Consider the following 25,358-nt stretch of genomic DNA (forward strand, 5'->3'; position numbering starts at 1 on the left):
ATTCAATATTATACATTATTAGGAATTCGATTGTTGTTATTTCAACAAATATAATACATTTCTAACAACGTAAATTAATTTAAATAGTACTGAAATATTTAAAATTCACACATAATACTTATAATACATTTGTATTAAAAAAATTTAGTTATATATTCATCACGTGCATTGAAACATGTCTATAATATGTATAATATATTGAATTAAAAAAATATTATAATTATTTTTATTTTTTTTCTCTTATTAACGATGCTAAAATATATTATTGTATTAAAAATATTTTTGTTATATATTCACCACGTGCATTGAAACATGACTATAATATAATATATTGAATTCAAAATCTATTATAATTATTTTTTATTTTTTCTCTTAATAATGGAATATATTATTATTTTAAAAATATTTTAATTATGTATTCATCACGTGCATTGAAATATGTCTATAATATATTGAATTCAACACGTATTACAATTATTGTTTATATTTATTTCGTTTATTGGGTTAGAAATGCATTATATATGTATTCACATAAAAATTATAAAAAAATTATTTAATTTAAAAACCAGTAAAATCATTGTTTCCGTAATATCCAATCTAAAATTAAGTTTTAAATCAGAATAATTAATTATTATTTTTAAAAAAGGAGAAAGGGTAAGAAAAAAAGGACCAAAATAGAAAAAAGAGAAGAAAGAGAAAGGAGAGAGGAAGAAAGAGAAAAAGAGAGAGAGAATCGGAAAAAAAAAAGGAGAGAGAAGAAGAAAGAGAATTCTTTTTTACTATTTCGGATAAAAAAAGTATTGTTATTTTTAATAAAGCTAAAATATGTACTAAAATTTATAATTAATGTTATATATTATATTATTTAAGTAAATGGACCATCATTAATCATGCTGACACATGTCATTAATATATTGATTAATTTATTCTAAATATCTAATTGAATGTGAGTAATTATTTTATTTTTTTAATTATGGAGAAGGCTATCACGCCATTTTCCCACCTAACCTCATTGCCATCCCTAGACTTTTCATAGGGCAAATTATAACACTATCTAATTAGGGCAAACATAATGAGGCCATAAAAGCTTTTAATTAATTGGACTACAAAATATCTTAATTCATAATACTACTTATTCGTTAATTTCTGCTAATAAATACGTAGCCCAAGGGAATGAAGGAAATTTCCTTCTCTCTTGCCAACTTTCTTAATGAATACAGGATTTTATGTGTGATATACATTGTTGCAATTATGTTATTCAGGTCGATTTCAGCTCTGAATTTAGGTGGAGTAGATAAGGTAAAGAGGATGGAAAATGAAGTATTAACTCATTAACTAATTAAGATTTTAAAAAAAAAAATCAAAAAGGAAAATAAAATGTACATATATACATTTCTCTCGACAGTACTATCATTTGCATCATTTTGATGATTATTAAGGCATAATGGATGTTGTACAACAACCCCATAATCAATGTAATTCCATAAGTGCGGTCTGACGAAGTAAAATGCACGCTAGACTTTGTTTATTTTTATCTTGTCAGATAGAAATACTGTTTCCAACGGACCCTTTGCTTTCCAACGGACCCTTTGCTCAATTAACGCATAACTGATACTATAACAACAACATCATATTCATTGTGATCTCACAAAGTAGCTAGGATCAAGAACAACAATAATAACAGTATGATTCTAGAAGTGGAGTATGAAGAGGATAGAGTGTATATATGCAAAACCCTATCCTTACCTTGTGAGGTAGATAAATTATTTTTGATAGACCCTCGACTCAATCAACGCATAACTGATGATAGGAAGAAAGAAAAAACTATATCGACAGTAGTTTTTATTACAACTCTATAAATTATAATTACAGTGGTAATTAAAAACTTGAAAGCCCTGCAATTTTCACATTTAAAGTAAAGTTAATAAGGACCTTTTTCTAGTTTCTGGAAGTCCAATAATGAGCTCTGTCTCTACTTCCATTATTTGTCTTTCAGGATCTTTCTCTTCTTGAGGAACTGTTGTCAAAGTAAATGGTAGCATCTCACACTGAAGAACCAAAAAAAAAATCAATTTTACTATAATTATTTTATTAAATATAAAAAAATATCATTCTTTTCAAGCCGACTAAAAAAAATAATGTCACATAATATGAAATAGAGAATATAAGATATAAATGCAAGGCAAGGCTGCGTACAATAGACCCTTGTGGTCAGACCCTTCCCCGGACCCCGCGCATAGCGGGAGCTTTAGTGCACCGGACTGCCCTTTTTTTTTTTTTAGAATATAAGATATAAAAAAAAAGATGATAGAAACTAACACAGTGTAACTAGTTAAGGGTTTATATATAGTTACAAGATCAAAAATGTTCTATCTACGTTGTATAATTTTTCGACGATGGAGAATTCAATTGAGAGATAGACCACTTGCCACAATTTTAGGTACTCAACACATTTAATATCTTGCATACTTTACTAGTATAACAAGTAATAACAGTGTCAATTTGTGTTCATCTCAGCTATCTTATTACGTACTATATATTATCTTCTATCAGCACAAATACTACGTTATATACTATATTATTATGTACCTATGCTCATCAAAGGCCAATGTTTATGCAAATGAGAAAAAATCACTTAGTATGTTTTATCTCTACTGGAATTTAAATACTAATTTTTCATAATTAGTAATTAATCCAACTTCATTTACCAATCTTGACAAAAGCTTAAACACACAGAGATATATGCAAGGAAACATTGATATCATGTGGGCTAAAATTTTGGATAATAACTCACCCTCTTCCTCAAGTCTGCATTTTCCTTCATTAGATTTTTTCCCTAAGACAAGAAAAAAATGTTTTTTATAAGCCAATTGGATTAACAGATTTGACTTTATTAATGGATATTATATCTAATAAGTAATTTTACCTCTTCCTTCAGTTGAGCAATCTGTTCCGTGAATAACAGGTTCTGAAACAAAATAAAACAAATAAACAAACAAAAACTATATACATAGGTTTAATCCATTTGTATAATATTGTACCGAGATGGATTTAAAGAGAGCAATAAAAATAGTGAGGACTCATACCATCAACACTAAGCAAGTGTTATGATAAGCTTATAAAGCGATCAATTAGTTTATAAGCACTTTTTAATTTATTAATATCTATGTATTTGATAAAATCGAAACGTTTATAAGTTAAAATCAGCCACAAGTTAGTTGTCAGTCCAACTTTATACCTTTTGGTGGCCGAAGGTTAGGCGTACCCATGGGCTCAACTTATAAACACTTTTTGATTAGATTAAGTAATTTATTGTTATTATTATTTTTCTAATTTTTAAAATACTTTTCCCAAAATAGAACTCCTAACTCGCTCTCCCATTTAATTATTTTTTGTCATCCGCTCTTGTCTTTGTATAGATAGTTTTAATTAAACTTATATTTTTGGGAAAAACTTTAATGACATATCAAATATATCAACTGCTTATATTATTATAAATTACAAAATTTACAAGCTAAAATCAGTAACAAGTTAGACGTCGTTACTCTAACTTATACCTTTTCAGCTTATAAACAGTTTTGATTAGACCAAGTAATTTACTACTATTAATTTTTTTCTAATTCTTAAAATACTCTTCCCAAAATAGAACTCCTAACTCGCTCTCCCATTCCAATTTTGTCGTCCATTCGTCTTTGTATACATAGTTTTGAATTTATATTTTCTGTAAAAACCTTTAATGACATATCAAACATATCAACTACTTGTATTATTATAAGTTTTAATATTTTTACTCAAACACGTAACTGCTTCAACATCAAAACGTGTTTTTTCATCACTTGATATTTACTTATCAACTACTTTTAATCACCTAATCCGTACCAACTGAGAAAATCAGCAGTATAGACTGCCGATGAAGCAGTTACTTCTCTCCATTAATGGAGGTTGAGCTTCTATGAAGGAAATAAGTCTTAGAGAGAAGAATTGTGAAAGATCTATTTCATTGAAGATGATGAATGAATTGAATAATCATTATAAAGTGATTATGTGTGTATTTATACAAAACTAACTAAGCTAACCAACTAGGCTAACTAACTTGATTGTGACAGCTAACTAACTCGGCAAGCTAACTAACTAACAAACTTTTAACCAATCAACTAACTATTATTCTAACTAACTCTAACTCTAGTTCTAACTAACTCTCATCACCCCCTCAAGTTGGAGGTGAGTTGATCACAGACAACTTGCGTAAAATTATAGCATGTTTGATACCAGTCAAGACTTTGGTGAAGATGTCTGTCAATTGTGAGTCGGTGGAGATGTGATAAAGTGTGATCAACCCTTGTTGAAGTTTGTTCCTGACAAAGTGATAATCTATTTCTATGTGCTTTGTCCTTTCGTGAAAGACTGGATTCTTGGCAATGTGAACTGCTGTCTGGCTATCACAAAACACACTGAGGGCAAGGAACATGGCACTGTTAACTCATCAAGTAACCTTTCAAGCCAAACCAATTCTCCCACTACTTGTCTCACAGCTCTATATTCTGCCTCTGCAGATGACAGAGATATTGTGGCTTGTTTCTTAGACTTCCAGCTGATAGGACTATCCCTCATGAGCACAAGGTATCCACTAACTGATTTCCTTGAATCAGAATAAGCTGTCCAATCTGAGTCACAATAGACACTGATATTAAGTTCAGATTTGTTTGAAATGAAAATTCCCAATGTAGGATCTTGTTTCAATTACCTGAGAACATGATAAGGTTCCTTCAAATGTGGTTCTCTAGGTGACTGCGTGAATTGGCTGAGGTGCTGAACACTGTATGTTATTGTGACACCCCGGAAAATTTTTCGCAAATAATCAAACATTTCTTCACGTGTGGGTAGACTCGGGCCGGAGGACTTGTAATTCTACATGTGAGTTAGGATTAATTCCTAAGTATTTGAAGTGTGTTAGATGTGTTTAGGGGTCATAAGGGATCTCTAACACCAAGTCGAGCCCAAAGAACTCCAATCGATTAAGTTTTCGGACGAGTTAGTATAAGGGTCAACTTCAAAGAACCATATCTCTTAGGATATAAAGAACTGGGTGGGCCACCACCTACCAAATTAAAGGTATTTGAGTCTTCTTTCCGACGCCACCAAGATTGCAATTTTTGGAGTTCGGAGTCAAAAGTTATGACCATTTTACTACGGACTAGTACTGCAGGAATATTCAGGCCTGGGCGAAATTCAGGCTTGGCGCTCCAGTGGCGCCCCACGCCACTATAGCGCCAGCAAGACTTTTGCCCAAATTTCCAGATTTTTGGAAGAGGGGCAACTTGGACTTTTTCCAAATTATATATACACCATCCTTGAGCATTTTGGACCATTATTTTCAGCTCCTCTCTCTTTCTAAAAAGCCCTAAATATTTTCCCTCTCTTCTTCTTCTTCTTCTTCTTCTCCAAATCCATCTCCAATAAAGGGTGCCTTCAAGAGTTTCAAGGATTCAAGTCTTCCATTGAAGACCTAACATCAAGTTCCTTCAAAGTCTTCAAACAAGGTATGTAAGGCTAACCTAAAATATGGATTGAGTTCTTCCATATGCCCATAGATGTGTTGGTTAGGAGTTGTGAAAGAGTTGCACCTTCTAGAAAGGTTTTCTTGAAAGTTTTCCCTAAACTATGGAATGTTTTTAGATACAAATGGTTGATTGATGATTTTAATGACTTGAGTTACTAAATAGTTATTTTTTTATATTATTAACTACAAATGTATCTTTGTATATAGATTTATAGGTATTGACGATATTCTTGAGTTGAGCTTTGTTGAGAGTATGGGTTCATGTTTCATTCACATGAACCCAAGATGAGATTTCTTGTCATAAATGTCTTGAGGTTGAGATGGATAGTTGTGTGTATATATGTATTGATTGGAATGAAAAGAATGAATTGGATAGTTAAGAATGTCCCTTTTCTTCTATGAAATGAACATAGGACTAAAATAAGGATTTCGGAGTGGATGTTTGACGATTGATGTGATGATGATATTAGATGATGATGTGATGATAATGTTTGATGATGATGTGAATGATGATATATGATGATGATGTTTGATGACGATGTGAATGATGATATTTGACGATGATGTAAATGAAGAGGTTATGTTGATGAGGATGTTGTGTGATGAAGTGGATTTGAGTCTAATGTGATTTTTGTGGTATATGATGTGCATAATTTGAGTTGATTGGAGTCTTAGGAATATTTTGAAAATAAATGATCTTTTGAGGAGGAGTTTTAAATAAATTATTTGTGAACCTTTTTGCATAAACTATTTATACACTATATTGAGTCTAAAGAATTATTAGTTTCACCTTTGATTTAGAAAGGAGTTTAAGTATGAGTTGAGTATGAGGAGCCTTTAAATGAGTTGAGTATTTTTACATTTAAGTATCTATTTTGAGTTTGAGTTGAGGAGTTGAAATTATATTTTAATGTACATAATATTTTCTACATCCATCGAGTTGAGATTGTATAAATTTTTAAAGAGAGGAGTTTGATGATTTGAGATGAGTCGATTTGAAAGAAGGTCCAATGAGGCTTGATTGAGTTAAAATGATAACAAAGTTGATGAGGTGGCAATGTACCACATGAAACTAGCCGTGAGGGCTTGTTTGAGATGATTGGATGGAGTCTTATGAGCATGGAGTCATGGGAGGAGTATCGAGCACCGAATTGGGCAAGAGTATAGTCCATACTCGAACCCAATACCTATGTGTCCAACGTAGGGGGGATTAAACCGTTAAAGTCGGATGCTTCCCCAAGAGATTTGTCCTGAAATGATAGGACTTGACTAATCGATGGTATCCAAGATTAGGGAGGCGTTCATGCCCTGGCAAGGTATGGACGGACGTGGCAACAACGTCTGATTGTTGTACTATCACTGGCTCATAAGTGATGGTTGTCGGTTAAGAGAAACTCCCATTTAGGTCTTGATAGTACTCTGAGTCAGTTGAGATGAGTGAGTTGCTATATGCTTATGAGATAGTCCTGTCTAAACTATGTCTTGTTAGACTTAGGACACTTGAGTGAGTTGTTACATATTTATTGAGTTGAGTCCTTTGAGTTGAACCGTAAAACGTTGCATAATTTAATTTACATATTTATTGAGTTGAGTCCTTTGAGTTGAACTATAAAACATTGCATAATTTAATTTGCATATTTACTGAGTTGAGTCCCTTGAGCTGATTGTTGAGTTGAATGTTGAGTTGATTGTATACGGTCGGATTGGAGTAGATGAATTGTGATTGGATTGAATAGAATGGTATGTGACTAGATTGGATTTGATTATTGAGTTGATTGTTGAGTTGATTGTTGAGTTGAGTGTATATAATCGGATTATACATGATTGAAAGGGATCGAATTGTAAATGATTTGATTGAACTGTATTGTGTATGATTGGATTGGACTGTATGGTATATGATTGGTCTTTGTCTAAAAATGTGTTATTACTTTAGACTTATGATGCCTTGTTGAGTCTCTCTTATCTTTTAATTTGAGATATTTGGACCGCTGCTATTCTTCCTTGAGGTATGTTCCACTCTGCCATTTTACATACCAGTACATTCCACGTACTGACGCCATTTGGCCTGCATCGTTTCATGATGCAGAGACAGGTTTCAGAGATCGTCAATAGGAGCATCATTGGGGATCTATTCGCACTCAACGTAGTGGTGAGTCCTCCCCTACATTTGGAGGACACCGTCTGTGTATTCTTGCATCGAGTTAGCCCTTTTCATTTTGATTTGAGGTAGCCATGAACATGTCATTGGCACCAATTAGATAGTAGTGATAGAGGCTTCATAGACTAGATAGTGATGAGTCGATTGAGTTATTCTTGTCAAACTATTTTTTTTGATAAATATTTTAGTTGATCTGTCGGCCCATGGCCTTTATTCTTTGAGTTGGATGGATGATTTGAGTTGCCCGCTAAATTATTCTTTACTTTTAAACTTTCCGCTGAATGAATGAATGAACGGATGTGTGATCAGGCTATGTGGTTCGCTTGGGAGCCAGAAATGGTTTCTGAGTGCCGGTTACGTCTAGGGTACCCTCCCGGGGCGTGACAGTTATGTCCATTCTTGTATTTGTGAGAAAATTGAGCTTCCCAACCAGGTTCCTATAGTGAGAAGGATCTGATAATAACTTGCCATCAGTGGCTTTCAACTTAACTGTAGAATCAAGTGGTGATGTAGTGGCTTTGTAACTCATGGAATCAAACTCCTTCAACAGATCAATAGTGAACTTCCTTTGTGAAATGAGAGCACCATTATGTCTATACAATATTTCTAGACCTAAAAAGTAGTGCAGTTTACCCAAGTCCTTTATTTTGAACTAATCATGCAGAAAGCCTTTCAATAAGTTAATTTCCTCCAAGTCAGTACCAGTCAAAATAACATCATCAACATATATAGCAACAAATACTAGGGAACTTCCTTTCTTTTTATAAAACAGTGAGTAATCACTATTTGAGTGAGTGTATTCTTTTGAACAAAGACTGTTGGCCAGCTTGTCATACCATTGTCTGTTGGCCTGCTTTAAGCCATACAGTGATTTTTTGAATTTACAAAACATGTTGCTGCTATCCACCATAAGTCCCTTAGGTAATTCCATGTACACTTCCTCATTTAAGTCACCATGAAGAAAAACATTATTGACATCTAGTTGGTGCAGATACCAGCCTCTCTTAACAGCTAAGGAGATTAAGGTTCTAATAGTTGTCATCTTAACCACAGGTGAGAATGTCTCTATGTAGTCTATCCTAGCCTGTTGAGTATTTTCCTTCACTACTAACCTGGCCTTGAACCTCTCTACACTCCCATCTGCCCTGTGTTTGATCTTATACACCTATTTGCATCCAATGGCCTTCTTTCCCTCAAGTAAAGTGACTAAATCCTAATTGTTATTTGCATATAATACATCAAACTCTTGTGTCATTGCCATTTTCCAGGCAGGATTCAAGATTGCTTCTTCACAAGTAGAAGTTTCACTTTCATATGAGATAGACTTAATCAACTACTGGCTATCAGGGCATAGAGTGGTAAAACAAATATGGTCATTGTTTTGAGGTGAATAAGGCAAGAGAGTGATGTTCATCAGAGGTATTAGGTACAGTTGTGGAAGATAGCGGGCTTAGTAAGGTGTAGGTGTATTCTTTTAGATAGTTAGGAGTATGAAGTGTCCTAGTTGTCCTCCTAGTAGTAGTAGAGCATCACTAGAAACAATATTGGGGCTGGTCTGTGTTATTAGTGATGATGGTGAAGGATGGACTGTGTAGTAGCATTCAGTATGGGCTCAGTGCAGTTAGTGGTAGTGGTTACTTGGTTGTTAGTAACTTCATGTGATGTGTTTGTACCCAGCAATTCATCATTAACAAAAGTGTTTGTTGTATTAGGCATACAAGTTAAATTATCATACTGGTGGACAACATACTTCAGAACTGAATGAAAATTGAAACAAGCAGGAGCAATAACAAAAGGAAAGACATTTTCTCGAAAAAGAACATCTCTAGAGACATGAACTCTTTTGATGGCTAGATCTAAGACTTTGTAATCTTTTATATTAAAGGGATATCCAACAAACATGTGAGGTGATATCCTTGGTTCAAACTTGTCTTTGTGAGTTTTCAAGGTTGTGGGAAAGCAAAGGCAACCAAAACTTCTGAGATGAGAATATGTGGGCTTCTTTTGGTATAACATTTCATATGGGGATTTATTTTGTAGTAGTTTGGAAGGTATTCTGTTTATAAGGTAGGTAGCAGTCAGGATACATTCTCCCCATTATCTCATAGGTAATTTAGATTGGAATAGAAGTGCCCTTACAGTTTCAAGGAGATACTTGTGCTTCCTTTTTACCACACAATTTGGTTGGGGTGTGTAAGGACATGATTTCTGATGTATGATTCCTTTTTCCTGAAAGAAACAGGTTGCCTCAGTGCTTGTGAACTCTAGACCATTATCAGATCTGATGATTTTTAGTTTGGTTTGAAAATGGTTTTCTATGAGAGCTATAAAGGCCTTTATAGTTTGAAGTGCATTACTTTTTCATCAAAGTAAATGTGTCCAAGTTGATCTACTGTGGCCATCTACCATGGTTAAGAAAGAGTGATAACCATCATGTGTAGGCATGTGATATGGTCCCTATAGGTCAATGTGAAGGAGTTCAAAGATCTTGCTGCTGGTGGTTGTGCTTTCTGGGAAGGGCTTCTGGTTTGTCTAGCCATAGGGCATATATTGTAGGTGAAAGGCTGTTTGATAGAGAAATTTACAGGTATGGTAGAGATACTCCTTATCTTTACAAAAGGTACATGTCCTAATCTAGCATACCACAAAAGTTTATTATACCGATTGTGAGTAGAATTGACATTAAAAGAGGAAGATTTAACAACAGAACAAGAAGAAGAATCAGTAACAGAACAAGCTTTTTTATTGAAAACTTGAGAGTATTTTACAATAGGAGATGGTAAAGTTTGACATTCATTTCCAGCTAAAGAATTTTCACATTTGACTAGACAGGTAACAAGTTGATAATTAGAAGACTGACAAGTGATATGAGATACATTGTAACCATCAGAAGATGATGAGAAACAATTGTGGCATTTTAAGCACAGGAAATACAGGCCATTCTTGGCCCTACCAAGGTCCAGAGGGCTCTTCAGAGAAGGGCCCTGCAACAAACAAGAAAAATTGTTAAAACTGACTATACCGTTAAGTTGTAAAGCTAAACAATGGACGGATATCAGATTGAACTTGAAGCTTTGTATAAAATACATTGTATAGAGTCAAAGCTGAATTTAAACAGGCATCACCAGTTACTTTGACCTTGTAACCATTAGGTAGTGTGACTAGGAAAGGGTATGGCGGGGATCTAATATCTTTTAGATTAGTTTTGTTATAGGTCATGTGATGTGATGCTCCTGAGTCTATTATCCAGGAGCCAGCAATTAATTTTGCACACTCACATGATAGATTACCTATTTCAGTGAATGAAGAGTAGCAAGCAAGTATACCTGCCAAGTTCACAGCTCCACTCAACATGTTTCCTGAGTTGTCAATTCCACTCCCAACTTGTAGAGTTCCAAAGATATTTAACAGTTGCTCATACTGATCTTTGGATAGATTCACTGGTATTTGTTTCTGCAGTTTAGGAGACTTCTCACACTGATTTCTGTCTACCTCAGTAGTACACATATTTGTTGCAGAAGCTGAACCCTTTCCTTTAGGGAACCTTGAATTTGCTGGATAGGCTTAAAGTTTGTAGCATCTTTCTTTTGTGTGTCCAGACTATTTGCAAAAATCACAAAACAAATTGGACCTGTTCTGTGAGTAAGAGTTACCATTGTTAGAGCCACCTCTGAGTCCATTATTGTTGTTAGATATCCAGAACTGCTTGCACCTGTTTTGTTTGAGTTGTAGTTTGTTCTGAAATTTTTAGGTCCTGCACCATTGTGAGTTGAAGCAGATGCACTTAGGGAAGTAGATTCTAAAGTTGTGTGATTGTGAGGCTTCATTTCCCTTTGTTTTTCCTCTTGTGATAGTATGGCAAATATTTGTGCCATGCTAGGTAAAGTGCTCATCATTAGAATGTTTCCTCTTACAGCAGTATACATCTCATTCAGTCCCATTAGAAAGTGTATAAGTTGTCTATCTTGTTCAGCCTTGTGCATTTTGGTCTTTCCACCACAGACGCATACACAGGTGCACTAAGAATTAACATCAATAGTGTTCATCTCCTCTTATAGCTTCTTCATTTTTGTATAGTATCTAGTAACATCTAGATTTCCCTGCACAAGATCATTTATCTCCTTTTGAAGTTGATACAATTTACAACCATTTGTTTGATCATACCTATCCTCCAATTCTTCCCAGAGTTCCATAGCATTATTAACATATTGTAAACCATCACGCAGATCTGGTGAAAGAGAACTCAGAATTCAAGAGGTCACCATATCATCATACCTTTCCCTCTGCATGAAATTTGGATCATCTGGAACTGGTCTCATGACCTTTCCATTGATAAATCCTGTTTTGCTTTTGACTGATAAGGCCCTAAGAACAACTCGTCTCTAGGATCTATATCCAGTTCCATAAAAAACTCCAGGTAGCAAAATTGTGCCTGCATTCTCTGATGGATGCAAATAAAAAGGACCAGTTGTGTCTATCCTAATTGTGGATGTGGTACTTGCTGAATTTTGATCAGCTTGAATATCAAACATGGCTGATGCACTTAATCTCGAATAGGTGTTCGATTTGGATTGAAAAGGAAAGAAAAACTAGATCCAAAAACACTAGAGTGAAAACGCAAACTGAAGACCTCAAAATACAATTCCAAACAGCTGTAAATAGCTGCAACTTTCGACTAAAGAAATAGAAAAAAAACAATGACAGAGAGAACTGAATTCACAATCTCTGAAGTTGGAGAAAAAGAGAATTGCGATACTCACAAACAATTGAGTTGCGAAAAGGAGCTAGGATTAGTCCTAGGCTCTGATACCATGAGAAAATCAGCATTATAGACTGTCGATGAAGCAGTTACTTCCCTCCATTAATGGAGGTTGAGCTTCTATGAAGGAAACAAGTCTTAGATAGAAGAATTATGAAAGATCTATTTCATTGAAGATGATGAATGAATTGAATAATCATTATAAAGTGATTATGTGTGTATTTATACAAAACTAACTAAGCTAACCAACTAGGCTAACTAACTTGATTGTGACAACTAACTAACTCGGCAAGTTAACTAACTAACAAACTTTTAACCAACCAACTAACTATGATTCTAACTAACTCTACCTCTAGTTCTAACTAACTCTCATCACCGACTCTAATTAACTTGTTAAAGATTGAAGAATATATAGAGTTTTACTTGTGTGAATATAGATGGAGAAAGAGAAGATTATAAACCTTTCTTGCCCTAATTTTGCTTAAACTTGTTTCCAACTGTTCTTCTACCTGTTGAATTTCATCCAAGGTGGAAGCTTCTAGACCATGTCCTAAAAGATTTCTGAAAATAATGCACAAACATATTTTAGAACCATTTGCTGATTTTATTGTGCTACATTGAAAATTAGGAGAAAAATAATTAACCTCTTAGAGTCTTCAAGAAACTCAAGCTTTCTAGTCATGGTTGCAGCCTCCTCTTTCAAATGCTACACAAAATAAAGAGTTATTATTTCAAATGTTCAAAAAGTGTCCTTGATCTGTGTTGAATTGTCTAAAAATGCACAACTTTTAAAAAATTTAATAATACACAATAACGATATTATTAAGGAGTGCGAACAACATAACTATCAATACAAAGACGAGTACAAAATCAGGTGTTTAGGTATAGGCATTATTGGCATATAGTGGAATATTATTTGCAAATCAATGTTACTTAAAATAGAGAACTTGAAGGTAAAAAAAAAAAAAGTTTAGGGAATAGTATTACAAGTAAAATAATATTTTTATCGTCCGAATTTATTTATTTTTCAAGTGAAATTCATGTTAGAATTTCAATTACCAAATACTCAATTTAACTTCACCAAAATATATAGAATCCGCCACGGACTAAATGCATATCACTACTAAAAAATCACTATTTTTTCGCTTGAACTTCTCATTGAAAAATGTTTGGTGGCTATTCCAACAAATATTTTCCTTGAATCGACGAGAAAAGAAAAAATAATAATGTTTTCATATGGAAAATTTGGAAGTTTCCCACTATTTCGATGAGAATATATTTACCATCATACATTTTGCCAGTAAACTGCTTCGGTGGAAAATGAATGAAAAAATTATGTTCTATAGCCAAATTTCTCACTAATTCGCGTTGGAAAAAAACTTCTATTTCTAGCTGTATGGATAGTATAGATTAATAAGAAAAAGATTATAAGAGATCCATCAATTCTTTGTCTACACATCTACAAACTAATCTTTCATTTCATTGATTTAGAACATCAATTCTTACCTCTTCTTGAAGAAGAAAAAAACAACAGGAGAATATCATATTGTTATTTCAAATAACTATCCAAAGTAAGTCTAATAAAAGAAGTTTCGAAAAGAAAAAGAACCTGCATACTTAAGGTGTAGGATTTTCGTCTGAGGTCCTTAGAGAAAACCGAAATCACTGTTTATATACCCGGTATTGGCCATAATTCACAAGAACATTGACTTTGACCAGAGCAGACAATATCACAACATATAAGAGTATCTTGGAGCTATTTTGTCACAACACTTGTGTAGAATATATAAGATATGTTTAAAAATAATGATAAAGTTGATGCAAAAATACCTCAGTGGTTAGTTGATCATTTAGTTTTCTGTTGAGTCGTCCCAGGCTCTTCTCATTCTTCTGATAGCGTTCTATTGTCTTGTGTGTACTGGAAAAAAAAGTTGAAAAGAATAAGAATTTATAACAAGGTAGAATGAACTAATCACTTAATAGCAAAAAAAAAAATTGTACTTTATAACATGGTAAATAATTTCAATTCCAAAAGTGAAGATAAGAAAATATATTCACAGTATGAGAGAGGAGTAATCCGTCCTTCTCTTAGTATTATTCTTTTCATCAAACTCTGAGAGTTATTTCTTTATATAGTTTTAAACAAACCTCATCTTAGAAGCTAATTTTGGAGTAAATTTAATTACAAGATATATTCTCTTAATATGATATCTAAGTGTAGTACTGTGAAGGGTGAAAAGAACCTTGGGTATAGGGAAATATATAGAACATGAAATCGTAAGCTTACAAGCAGTGGGAAGATTCAGGACTCTAACTGTGTGATTGTTGAAGAATGATCCGATGATGATGCATAGGTAGTGACTTGGTTAGAAAAACCCACGGAAATTGTAGCGGAAAAAAAATCTTCACAATTGGCATAGCTTATAGACCCAAACCTAAGTGATCTATTCATGATCAATATGAAGAAGCTTTTATGAAACTAAGTGAAAGTTCGATAGACTAAAAATGATGAATCAGCATGTGGGTTGTGGTAAAGACTCGTCCTAAATCATGGTTGAGGATTTATCGGATGACCTTCTAAACAAAACTCTCATACTAGTTTTGTAATGATCTATTCCGTTGTTACTAAAAATATATGCGGTAAAGGTATACGAACTTCATTCGTCATAAGATTAGGATCAATTCTTTGGTATGCGAGTACATTAGTTGTGAATTAAGGTCGTACTATGCTCCTTTCTCAAAGTTAGGTTGAAAGTATTTTTCCTATTTATTTTTAGACTTGAGTTTAAACTAAGATCAACTTCAAATGACTATAACGCTCATATTATAATGAATTAGATGGACCATGACCTATCATATTAAATTTCTATGAATCCTCTTTCCAACGCCACCAAATTTGCCTCATTTGGAGTTCGCAGTAAAAAGTTATGCATATTTTACTGGACACAAGCTGTATTGAGGCCGTCGTAGCGGGATTAGGCCACCAGAGTGGAATTCGATGGGACAGAATTAAAAAGTGGCATATTTTTATTATCTCCTTCCCTTAAGTACCAAAATATATGGGATTACCCTAGAAATCCCCCAAAAGCTGTTCTAGGCTTGGAGAGGAGGGAAAAAGGGAATTCTAGCGAAAAAAAGGCTACAACCCACGGATTTCAGGCCCGTCTCCATAGTTTTTCCCTTCAGAAGTCAATGATCGTGCTTTAATCCTTCAACAACTGTTTGGCTCCCAGATAGGCTAGGTTTTTTCAATTGAGTAGTTATAAATTCATTTTCATCACTTAATATAATGTAGATTGACGAGAGATTTCATGCCTAGGCCTTCGGACACGGAGTCTGAATGATTAATTAATTATTAATTATTATTTAGAGTGAGAATGTATGATGTGGGCCATGAATATTTTGTGGCTAGTGATAAAGGTTTAGAGGGCCAATGACTCTTATGAGATTAAATGTAGACAATAGCTGGGTCATAACGAAGTCCTGAGACTTAAGGGTTATAGTTATTAGGGTACATACAAGGTAGGCTTATACAATAATTGTGTGTGTTCATACTGATTATTCCCTGTAGTAACTTGAGTAATGTGAATCATGAAAAAAAAAGGTGAATGTGAAAGAGTGATCAATCTCATGCCATGAACCTATTTGATTACTTTTGGGTGTAGGTTATGGTTTAGTATATATCATAGTGAGACTATTAATAGTAATTGATAATGATTGGGTAATGTTGTGAATTTTTTCATATATTTAATTATTGTGGTTGGGTGATTGATATGTTGTTGTTATTGGTCTACAATCCCAACATCGTGAAATCCATTATCTTGAACTTTCTCTATCAAAAGTGATGTCTTGAATACAGAAGGCTTAATGAAATATTGTTAATGAAGGGGAAGATAGAATGAAAGTAATGAAATGGTTATTTGTGAACGATTGTATGCAATGAACCTGTTACTAAATTGTGCAAGTATGTAAACTATTTGTTGTGGATTGTGATTGTGTTTGTGATTGTGATATTGGATCGGGTGTCACGTTTCGATACATATATTAAATCGGGTGTCATATTCCAACACATATATTGAATCGGGTATCACATTTCGATACATATATTAAATCGGTGTCACATTCCAACACATACTAACTATTGGATCGGGTGTCATGCCAACACATACTAACTATTGGATCGGGTGTCATGCCAACACACTAACAGTTTGAGAGTGGATTCTATGAGAGAACCATTGTGCAGCTATCATCTCTGAATTGATCTTGACTATATATGTGTTGATAGAGAAACTGACCCAATTATAATTGAGCATGTCCATCTTGTGTAATAATCGATACGAAAGGACCGAAGGTCCAAGTATTACCATATTGACTATTGTATTTGAAATTTACACTGTGAAATTGTATATTGCTCTTGAAATGGTAAATTGATAATGTGTTCCTGCATAATCCTATTCGGATTATATTATGATTGCTAGATGCATCCGTATCATAGGTATGTGGTCATGGGTAAACAAGTGGAGAGTCGTTGATGTGTTGTTTAGAGGGATTAGTGATTTAGAGGCAGATATTGATGGTGTCCTGTTGGTATATGTGTTAAATGGGGGGATTGGAAGAATTTGGAGATTCTGTCTCCTGGCAGGTCACCTTGGCATGAGGAATCCCGCTCTGGCTAGGCCACCAGAGCGGGTTAGGTCCCGCCATGGCGGGCCAGTATGGTTAGAAAATGAGCCTTAGTCCACCTTAATATTGTCTTATTGCAAGTGAGATGTTATTTATTCTAGGGCTAGGTGTTGGTGTGAAAGCTTAAGGTAGTAGACTGGTTCATCAAAGTTAGTGGTGGCCCATAGTTCGAAAATTTCTCTAGGCCTTGATCTGTATTAGAGTTGGTATCGGACCAACTAGAAAGGATAAGTGTTAGGCTTGAAGAACTTTAATGAGGTTAATATTGGGAATGATAGGAGATTGAGCATAAAGTTTTGACGGCGTATTTTCTTAAGTGCATGTTTTCTTCTTGTTAATTTCTTTATATTAGTTGGTGGGTATCGAGTTGACCAATGATGCCTATCAGTACATGTTGTTTGTACTGATACTACTCTTGCTATGCCACTTGGCATAGTTTGGTTGTAAGATCAGTGACGTTTCTTATGTGAAGACGAAGATGATTCTCCAACAACTTTTACTCTTCCTTCCTTATAGTGGGAGTTGTATCATTACTCTATTTATACTCTGTATTTTAGAAGCTCTTGTATCTATTTAAACTAGTATCCTTGAGGGTGTTAGAATGTTTCTTCTAATAAGCCTTAGAGTTTTAAAATTTAATTATGATGATTCCCAACTCTTTCGGCTGTTATTTTGGTATTTGTTAAACTTCCGTATGATATTTTTGTAAGGATTCTCCTATCTAGGTGTTAGAGTAGGTGCCCACACGGCGCGATGGATTGGATCGTGACAAGTATATCCAATATTGGATCCTCAATATATGTTTTAATTTTTATCCAAGTTCTAGTAAATTAGGTTTTGGCGTGCAAGGGAGTGTTAGATTGTCTAGAGAAATTGTCAAATAGTTATTTTTGGACTGTTTATTAAGTTTTAGTCGATATTTCAAAATTATTCAGTATTTCAGTACTTTTATTGCGAAAATTAAATTTTGATGAAAATTTTCTAGTTAAAAACACTAAAAACTCTAAGAAATTTCACATTTAGATTGTGAAAAATTGAACTTCACTAATCGTTTCATGAGTTTGAAATGATAAAGATTTGGACACCATGAATGAATTGTGGAGTTTGAAATTTTAACTGATTTTCACACTTAGATTGTGAAAGTTTGAATTACATGAATAATTCATGGATTTTCACATTTGATTGTGAAAATTTGAACTTCACTAATCGTTTCATGAGTTTGAAATGATAAAGATTTGGACACCATGAAGGAGTTGTAGAGTTTGAAATTTCAACGGATTTTCACACTTAGATTGTTAAAGTTTAAATTACATGAATCTTTCATGGATGATTGAACGAATATAATTGTTTGAACTCCGTGAATTATTTTTGAGATTTGAAACTTCAACAAATTTTGATAGAGTTCCACTTGTCAAAGTTTCAAAATTCAGAACCATATGTTGAAATATATAGTTTCGTGGTTTAGATAAGAATATTTTTGTCAGATGTTATTTTCACCAATGATGGCTAATAACAAGTGGTAGTCGATTTTAGGATCTCTATTTAAGTCATAGTTGCTTCTAAAATTTAGCATGCTTTGGCGCTTTGAAACCAACTTCTAACATTTTTCTTGGAGCTTGGCTTGACAAAGACAAAACTTCCGTCATTTTTGTCTAAAGTTGTAGGATTATTTGCAAAGAAAAATTGGATATCTAAACTTCCGTCATTTTTGTCTAAAGTTGTAGGATAATGAAGTCCACAGTAATATCTCAAGAAAATGTTACTAATGGATCATGTAAGAATAATAGGTCCTATTCTTTTTTTTGTCCCTCATTTCATAACATAATTTATGAATTGAAACAATACTTCCAAGTGAATATGTTTGAATAAAGGATCTATGGATGAAATAGACAGAGTACAAAAAGAAGAGAATTGGCAAAACTGGAAAAAAAAATTTTATCCAAAACTCCGTTGTTAATTTTAGAGTCGCTTGTACCTACAACTAATTAAGAGCTTGTTTCAATTGAATTTTGGCTTATGATTTAGTGAGTGTTTAGATTGACTTATTTTTTGTAACACCCCATATTGTTTTAATTTAAATTTTCCATGAAAATAAAAGAAAAATTGTGAAGGATGGATCTGGGCAGCAAGTCTGTATCGCGAATTTGTTCTTGTATTTTTGTTCGGATAAAATTTTTGGATAGTGGAGTCCACGGTGTCTCCGCGTTGAGGAGAAGAAAAATGTTGAAAACCAAATTCGGGGACCAGGTTAGCGTCACAGACCTAGGAAGGGATTTTTTTGCCTGATTTCAGTTTTAATGAAGGGCGTTATGATTTTTTCCCCACTTTTTTCCAACTTACCCCACGACATTTTGGGACCAAAACTCGTCCCTTATCAGTATCCTAGGGGTATTTCCTCCCACTTAACACTTAGAACTTTTGAGAGAAGGGATTAGAGAGAAAAAGAAGAGTTAGGGTTCGAAGTTTCCAAGCGAGATCTTTGATTTTCAGCAAGATAATCTTCGTTCCAGGTATGTAAGGCTAATCATAACATTGGATTGAGTTCATCTGCAAGCCCTATATCTAAATTCTATTGTTAAAGAGTTGAGTTGAGTTTTAGCCCTAGTTTCTTGAGTTTCAAATGAGAAATTTCTTCGTTCATTGAGTTCTATATAATTATCATCGAGATTATTATTGTTTCTACATCTTGAATTCTTGAGATTGTTATTCATGATTTCATTCACACGAATCCTAATTAAGTTGATGATCATTATATTAACATGTATTTATTTTGAGTTGATGAAAATGGTTTTTATGCATTAAACGAATTATGATTTAAACTGAGTCTATGCATATTTTATTGAGTTTTGAAAGAGCATGAGCATGAGTTGAGAAGTCTCTTAAATATTATTTTGAGCATGAGTTTGAGAAGTCTCTTAAATAGTATTTTGAGCATGAATTTGAGAAGTCTCTTAATTATTATTTTGAGCATGAGTTTGAGAAGTCTCTTAATTATCATTTTGAGTATGAGTATTTTGAGTATAAACGAAATGAGCAGTATTACACTAAAAACATATATTTTGAGATTGAGTTGAGAAGTTAAAATTATGTTTTAAATGCATTCATTGTGTTGAGATTGTATCTAATTTAAAAAGAAAATATGAGTTGAGAAGAATTGAGTTTTGAGCTAAGTTCAAAAGAGACTAAATGAGTTAATTGAGTATTTTACTCACTTGAGGTATATGAGAATGATAAAGTATTTTGGTAGTAGTATTGAGCACTGATTTGGATAAGAATAAAGGCAACTCAAACCCAATAAACTACGTAGCCAGTGTAGGATAGAGATTATTCCTCTCTAAGTCCCAAAATGATAGACTTTGACTGATTATGGATCCAGTGAGGTTGATCGTCCCTTACCCTGACAAGGTATTGGATGGCTGCGGCAATGGCAGTGGCAGTGCAAAGCATTGTATCATCGGTAGCTCATAAGTGATGGTTGTCGGTTAGAGAAACTCTCCTAGAATAAATGATTTGATGTGATTGAGTTGCATGTCATTGATTCTAGTTTCAAATCATTGCTTATTACTTTTAAACTTGCATGCTTATTGAGATGAGTCATTTCAAAGTGAGTCTCTTGAGTTGAGTTGCATGAGGTTGAGTATTGTTGATTGTATTCCTTTCCAGCTATTTTACATACTCGTACATTTTATGTACTGACGTCATTTGACTTGCATTGTTTTATGATGCAGATACAGGTGATAAAGATCATCAATAGACGCTCCATTGAAGATTCATTTCCTTCCTGATAGTGGTGAGACCTACTTACTTTCGGAGGAATCATATTTATTTTATTCATTGCTTTGAGTAATTCCTTTTGAGGTAGTCGTGGGCTTGTCTCAACACTTTCTTGATGGTTGATAGAGGCTTCATAGACATAAACTAAGTAGATTGGAGTTGATGTCTCTTTTGAGTATTTTTTTGAGAAAACTATTATTTATGAGATTGAGTTGACTTTTAAGAATGCTTATTTAAAACTATTTCTTACATTTGAGTATTGATTTGTTAGCTCACTTGAGTATCTCCTTTGAGTTATTTTAAGTCTTTCATTGATGTGATTAAATGAGTGATCGGACCAAGTGGTTCACTCAAAAGAGAAAAGAAGACCGGACTAAAAGAGATCTCACTTTCCACGATTGAACCTTGGGCCAACAATGGTCTCCGAGTGCCGGCTATAGCAAGATCACTCAAAATCTAGAGTTGCTTAGAAATTTTTATTTGTATCTCATAAAATAAAACTTTTTATTTTGTGAAATGAACCATATCCTTTCATTTCGGGCCACATCATGACTGAACAGAAAAAAGCATCATCTCTAAAAGTATGGAAATGGTTCAACTTTTTATTTTGTGGCCAAATCATGATTGAATAGAACCATTTCTACTTATTTCTTGATGTTGTAAAAGTCAATTCTAAAGTTTCTAAGCATGTAAAATGGAGATGAACTGTAATTTTTATATATGCCTGCATTAATTAATATGCATGAGAGTACTTAAATTGTTTCAAACAATCTATAGAGAGAAAAAAATTTCTATACTAATTAATATGTTAGGCATATAATCTAAGAATTCTAACACACGTGATTTAAATTACTAGAAGATTATGTTTTCTTCTTCATCTTGTAATTAAGAAATCTTCTGCCAACCTCTCAAATTTTGATTTTTATTATGTCTATATGTTAATATATCATACCTCCTCAGGATGCATGCAGTCCTTTCCTTTAAATAACGCAATATGTTTTGTGTATCGTATTATTCCCTTCTTATTATGTTTTGTATATTATACTATAAGTTAACTCTCCATGGTGCTTGGGAAGATAAATCCGAAAATTATTTTAGTTCTTATAATTAGATACTAGAGTTCTTATATAATTAGTCTCTTAACCAAACTGACTCTTTATTACTCCTACTACATATCAAAATTGTTAGGATCAAACATTTATTAAAAATTATACTGATAGTGATGTATAAATTTATTTCTTAACTAAAATTCATCAAGTAAGTGTCATATTTGATCATGATTCTGACTCGGACCACTTAACCCCTCATGGGCGTTGTATTGGCATTACCTAAAAATATACTCTCTCAGTATGGCCTTGTTGCACAAAACAACATTTAGATGACATTGGAACATCACAAAAAGTCATCAATAAGAAAATCATGGATAATTTTATAGATCATGAAATTCCTAGAATTTAAGTGGAGAGAATGGGACATAGTTTTTTATACAGACTTTTCCAATGTTGCGCAGACTATCGAAAATTGACGTAGCACTACAACAAAAATAAATTGACGTAGCACTATAATAAAAATAACTTCTAGCGGCAATAAATATGCATATTAACAAAGAATGTTAAAGTCTTTCCCAGCATCTATGTCAGATCTTCTAAAATGCACTACTTTTAGAGAATTTAACACATACCTAATAATATTTTTGGAGCGTTCGAGCAACATAGGTCTTTTAAGAACTTGATATAATTTCATAAAATGATTAATGAATCAAAAGATGAATGTAAGGCAATGTAGAAATGGAGTAAAAAAGAAGCAAATATGATAATGCAAATGCATTTTCGTACACCAGAAATTCTGAAGATTTGGTACTATAAATATAGTACATTAGGTAAAGTAAAATATACTATAGATATTTTCTAAGGTGCTACATAATATATACAGTATCATATCACTTCTAAGTGCAGTAATCTTCACTACATACAATATACCGACTCAGTATAATCCTACAAATATAGTCTAAAAAGGATGATATATACCTTATGAGTATAGAGAAGTTATTTCCAATACACATCCAACGAAGTAAAATTTAAAAAGTTTTAGCAGAAATTAAAGATCCAGTTCCATTTATATGTACCAAAGTCATGAACATAATTAAAAGCAGGCAAAAGTTAGTGGTGTATTGGGAACAATAAATTTCCAGCCAGTACAACTTCATTTCAACTTTCAAGTTTAAACTTCATTTTAATTGTAGTAAAAAATAAAAAGGCACCACTGCTCCCAAGTAAAATCTAGCCACTTACATCAAACTTTTTGTTTTCTTGTTTTGATGAATTACTTCTTGTAATGTACATACAGTCATCTAATACTTGTACAAGTTTCAGCTATATTAAGATTTCCCAACAATTCCAAATAATAGTGACACATAAATCATTCAAAAAATTAAAAGATTGATTCTATTGGCAACACACCAGATACCACTATCTCTTATTAAGAAAATCGAAACGACAAATAGCTTGAATCTCAGTGGATCGTGACAATAAGGTCATTCGATCACTTATAATATCTCGTCACCTATTTAAATCGTCTACAAAAGATTCTATATGCCGTTCCATGGGAACTATACTTCAAAGCTATTACACATGAAATCCCCAAGAGAACAAGTTCTTTTTTTTTCCTTGTTTAATTTGTTAGTTAACTGATATATGGAGAATGAAGAGAAGTTAATAAAACAAATAGATAAGGGACCCTATTGGACCAGATAAAGCAGGTGATCATTGTACTTGGTACTTGTTATACATTTATAATATGTAATTTTCTGAATAATAGATAAAATTCCTAAATTGAGCTACAAGTTGGATATTAAAACAAGATTATTTGAAATTCCCATTTTTAGATATTGCTCTATACACATACAATTATGATGTTAAAGAGAAACTGAAGAATTTTCCTCAGACAACTTAAATACGCGACTAGGTATTAGAGTGGTGTTGCTACTGCGATCCATTGAGATTCAGCCCTTTATCAGCTTCCATTCGTGTAAACAATAAATACATTTGCAAAAAATGGAAAACAAGATGAAGAAATAGCATTATGTACCTTGAACTTGAGAACTCATAGAGCTTTCCTTTTGGAGAAAAAACAATAAGAGCAACTTCAGCATCACATAAAACTGAAAGCTCAAATGCTTTTTTTAGAAGCCCACTTCTTCTTTTGGAGAAGGTCACTTGCCTACTTGTTGCATTTTCAATTCTTTTCAGCTCAGTTTTTCCTCTCACCATTTTTTTTCAAATTGAAAAAAAATAAAAATAATCAAGATTCTACTTCAGATCTGAATGATAAAAGAAGAAAAAAAATTGGTTCAAGGGATTAAAAATCCTAAAAAGACAATAAAGAAGAGGGGATTTTTTTCTATTTTTATCAATTTGGCTCTTTGAGTTGTAACCACCAGATATATATAAATAGGGAAATGATTAAGGAAAGACTTGTAAGAAGCAAAACGTCATTTATTTTCTTCTTTTGGTAAATTTGCAAGAAGCACTATATTAGACAAACTGACAGCACCAAAAAAAGAAAATATAAGTGAGTCTCTATGATAGGCAACAAGTGGGGGAATTATTAATTATTATTTCTTTTTTAAAAAAATAAATAAATAAATAAGAAGAGATGCTCAAATAGGGACCATTGACACTTTGACAGCACATAAATAATATTCATGCTACCCTATAATTAGTGTATTGACAAAAAAAACCTAATGGGAAATTTGGTAGTCGGATTTGGAGATGGGTTATGTATGTATTAAATTCTATATAAGTAATATTTCTTTTATTTCAATTTGTTTGTCTTACTTTCCTTTTTAATCTTATTTCAAAAAGAACGTTTCCTTCTCTTTTCTGTTATTCTTTAAATCCAACTTTCCGTATGACATATTTAAGACTGTAAAATTCAAAAGTCTTTTTTCTTTTCATAATCTTCATGTCAAGTCAAAATATGACAAATAAATTGAAATAGAGGGAGTATCATGTTTGATAGTTGGATAGGTACATGAATAACTAAATCTTGCGTAAATTAATACATAGAGTTATATTGTAACTAAGCGTTGGGTTACTATAACACATGTACAACCTTAACCAACAATCAAACGATCACTAAATTATATCATTCATGGTTTTAATTAATCAACTATATACAGTAACAATATGAATAAAACGAGTTAACTTGGAAATTTATAGTTGTTCAGTTGTTTGGTTACCTCAACTTTCACCTAATTGGTAAACATAGGCGGATTCAGGATTTAAAATTTATAATTCTAACAATAATTGGGTTCATAGTCAAATATTTATAGACGTTTATAATATTAAAGAATTAAATTCATGTGAACTCATAACTTGTAAGCTCGTTCCACTCACATTTTCTTCTTCCGCTCTCCTCTATAT

At 33.0% G+C, this 25,358-nt stretch overlaps 1 protein-coding gene across 2 annotated transcripts; it reads right to left on the bottom strand.

Annotated features, from left to right (window-relative positions):
* Window positions 1–1,620: 1,620 nt before the first annotated feature.
* Window positions 1,621–24,449, bottom strand: LOC129889957 (agamous-like MADS-box protein AGL19). 2 transcript variants are annotated; one of them, XM_055965441.1, is made up of 7 exons: window positions 24,022–24,449; window positions 14,308–14,395; window positions 13,122–13,183; window positions 12,987–13,038; window positions 2,927–2,968; window positions 2,795–2,836; window positions 1,621–2,048 (listed from the first exon to the last, which is right to left on the bottom strand). In XM_055965441.1, the coding sequence occupies exons 1-7, from the start codon at window positions 24,201–24,203 to the stop codon at window positions 1,911–1,913; spliced, it is 606 nt and encodes a 201-aa protein (XP_055821416.1). In that variant the 5' UTR covers window positions 24,204–24,449; the 3' UTR covers window positions 1,621–1,910. The 2 variants fall into 2 exon arrangements, with proteins under 2 accessions (XP_055821416.1, XP_055821415.1); XM_055965440.1 differs by having other exon boundaries at window positions 1,624–2,048; window positions 12,939–13,038; window positions 24,022–24,442.
* Window positions 24,450–25,358: the final 909 nt, after the last annotated feature.

The sequence above is a fragment of the Solanum dulcamara genome, chromosome 5, assembly GCF_947179165.1.
Source record: "Solanum dulcamara chromosome 5, daSolDulc1.2, whole genome shotgun sequence".
Classification (NCBI taxonomy): domain Eukaryota; kingdom Viridiplantae; phylum Streptophyta; class Magnoliopsida; order Solanales; family Solanaceae; genus Solanum; species Solanum dulcamara.

Excerpts from the sequence above, each read along its gene's own strand:
- LOC129889957 (XM_055965440.1), bottom strand. The coding sequence starts at position 24,203 with ATGGTGAGAGGAAAAACTGAGCTGAAAAGAATTGAAAATGCAACAAGT. Across the intron at positions 13,184-14,307 it reads ATGATCAACTAACCACTGAG|CATTTGAAAGAGGAGGCTGC; the intron begins GTATTTTTGCAT and ends TATTTTGTGTAG. Across the intron at positions 2,049-2,794 it reads ATGCAGACTTGAGGAAGAGG|TGTGAGATGCTACCATTTAC; the intron begins GTGAGTTATTAT and ends TTGGTTCTTCAG.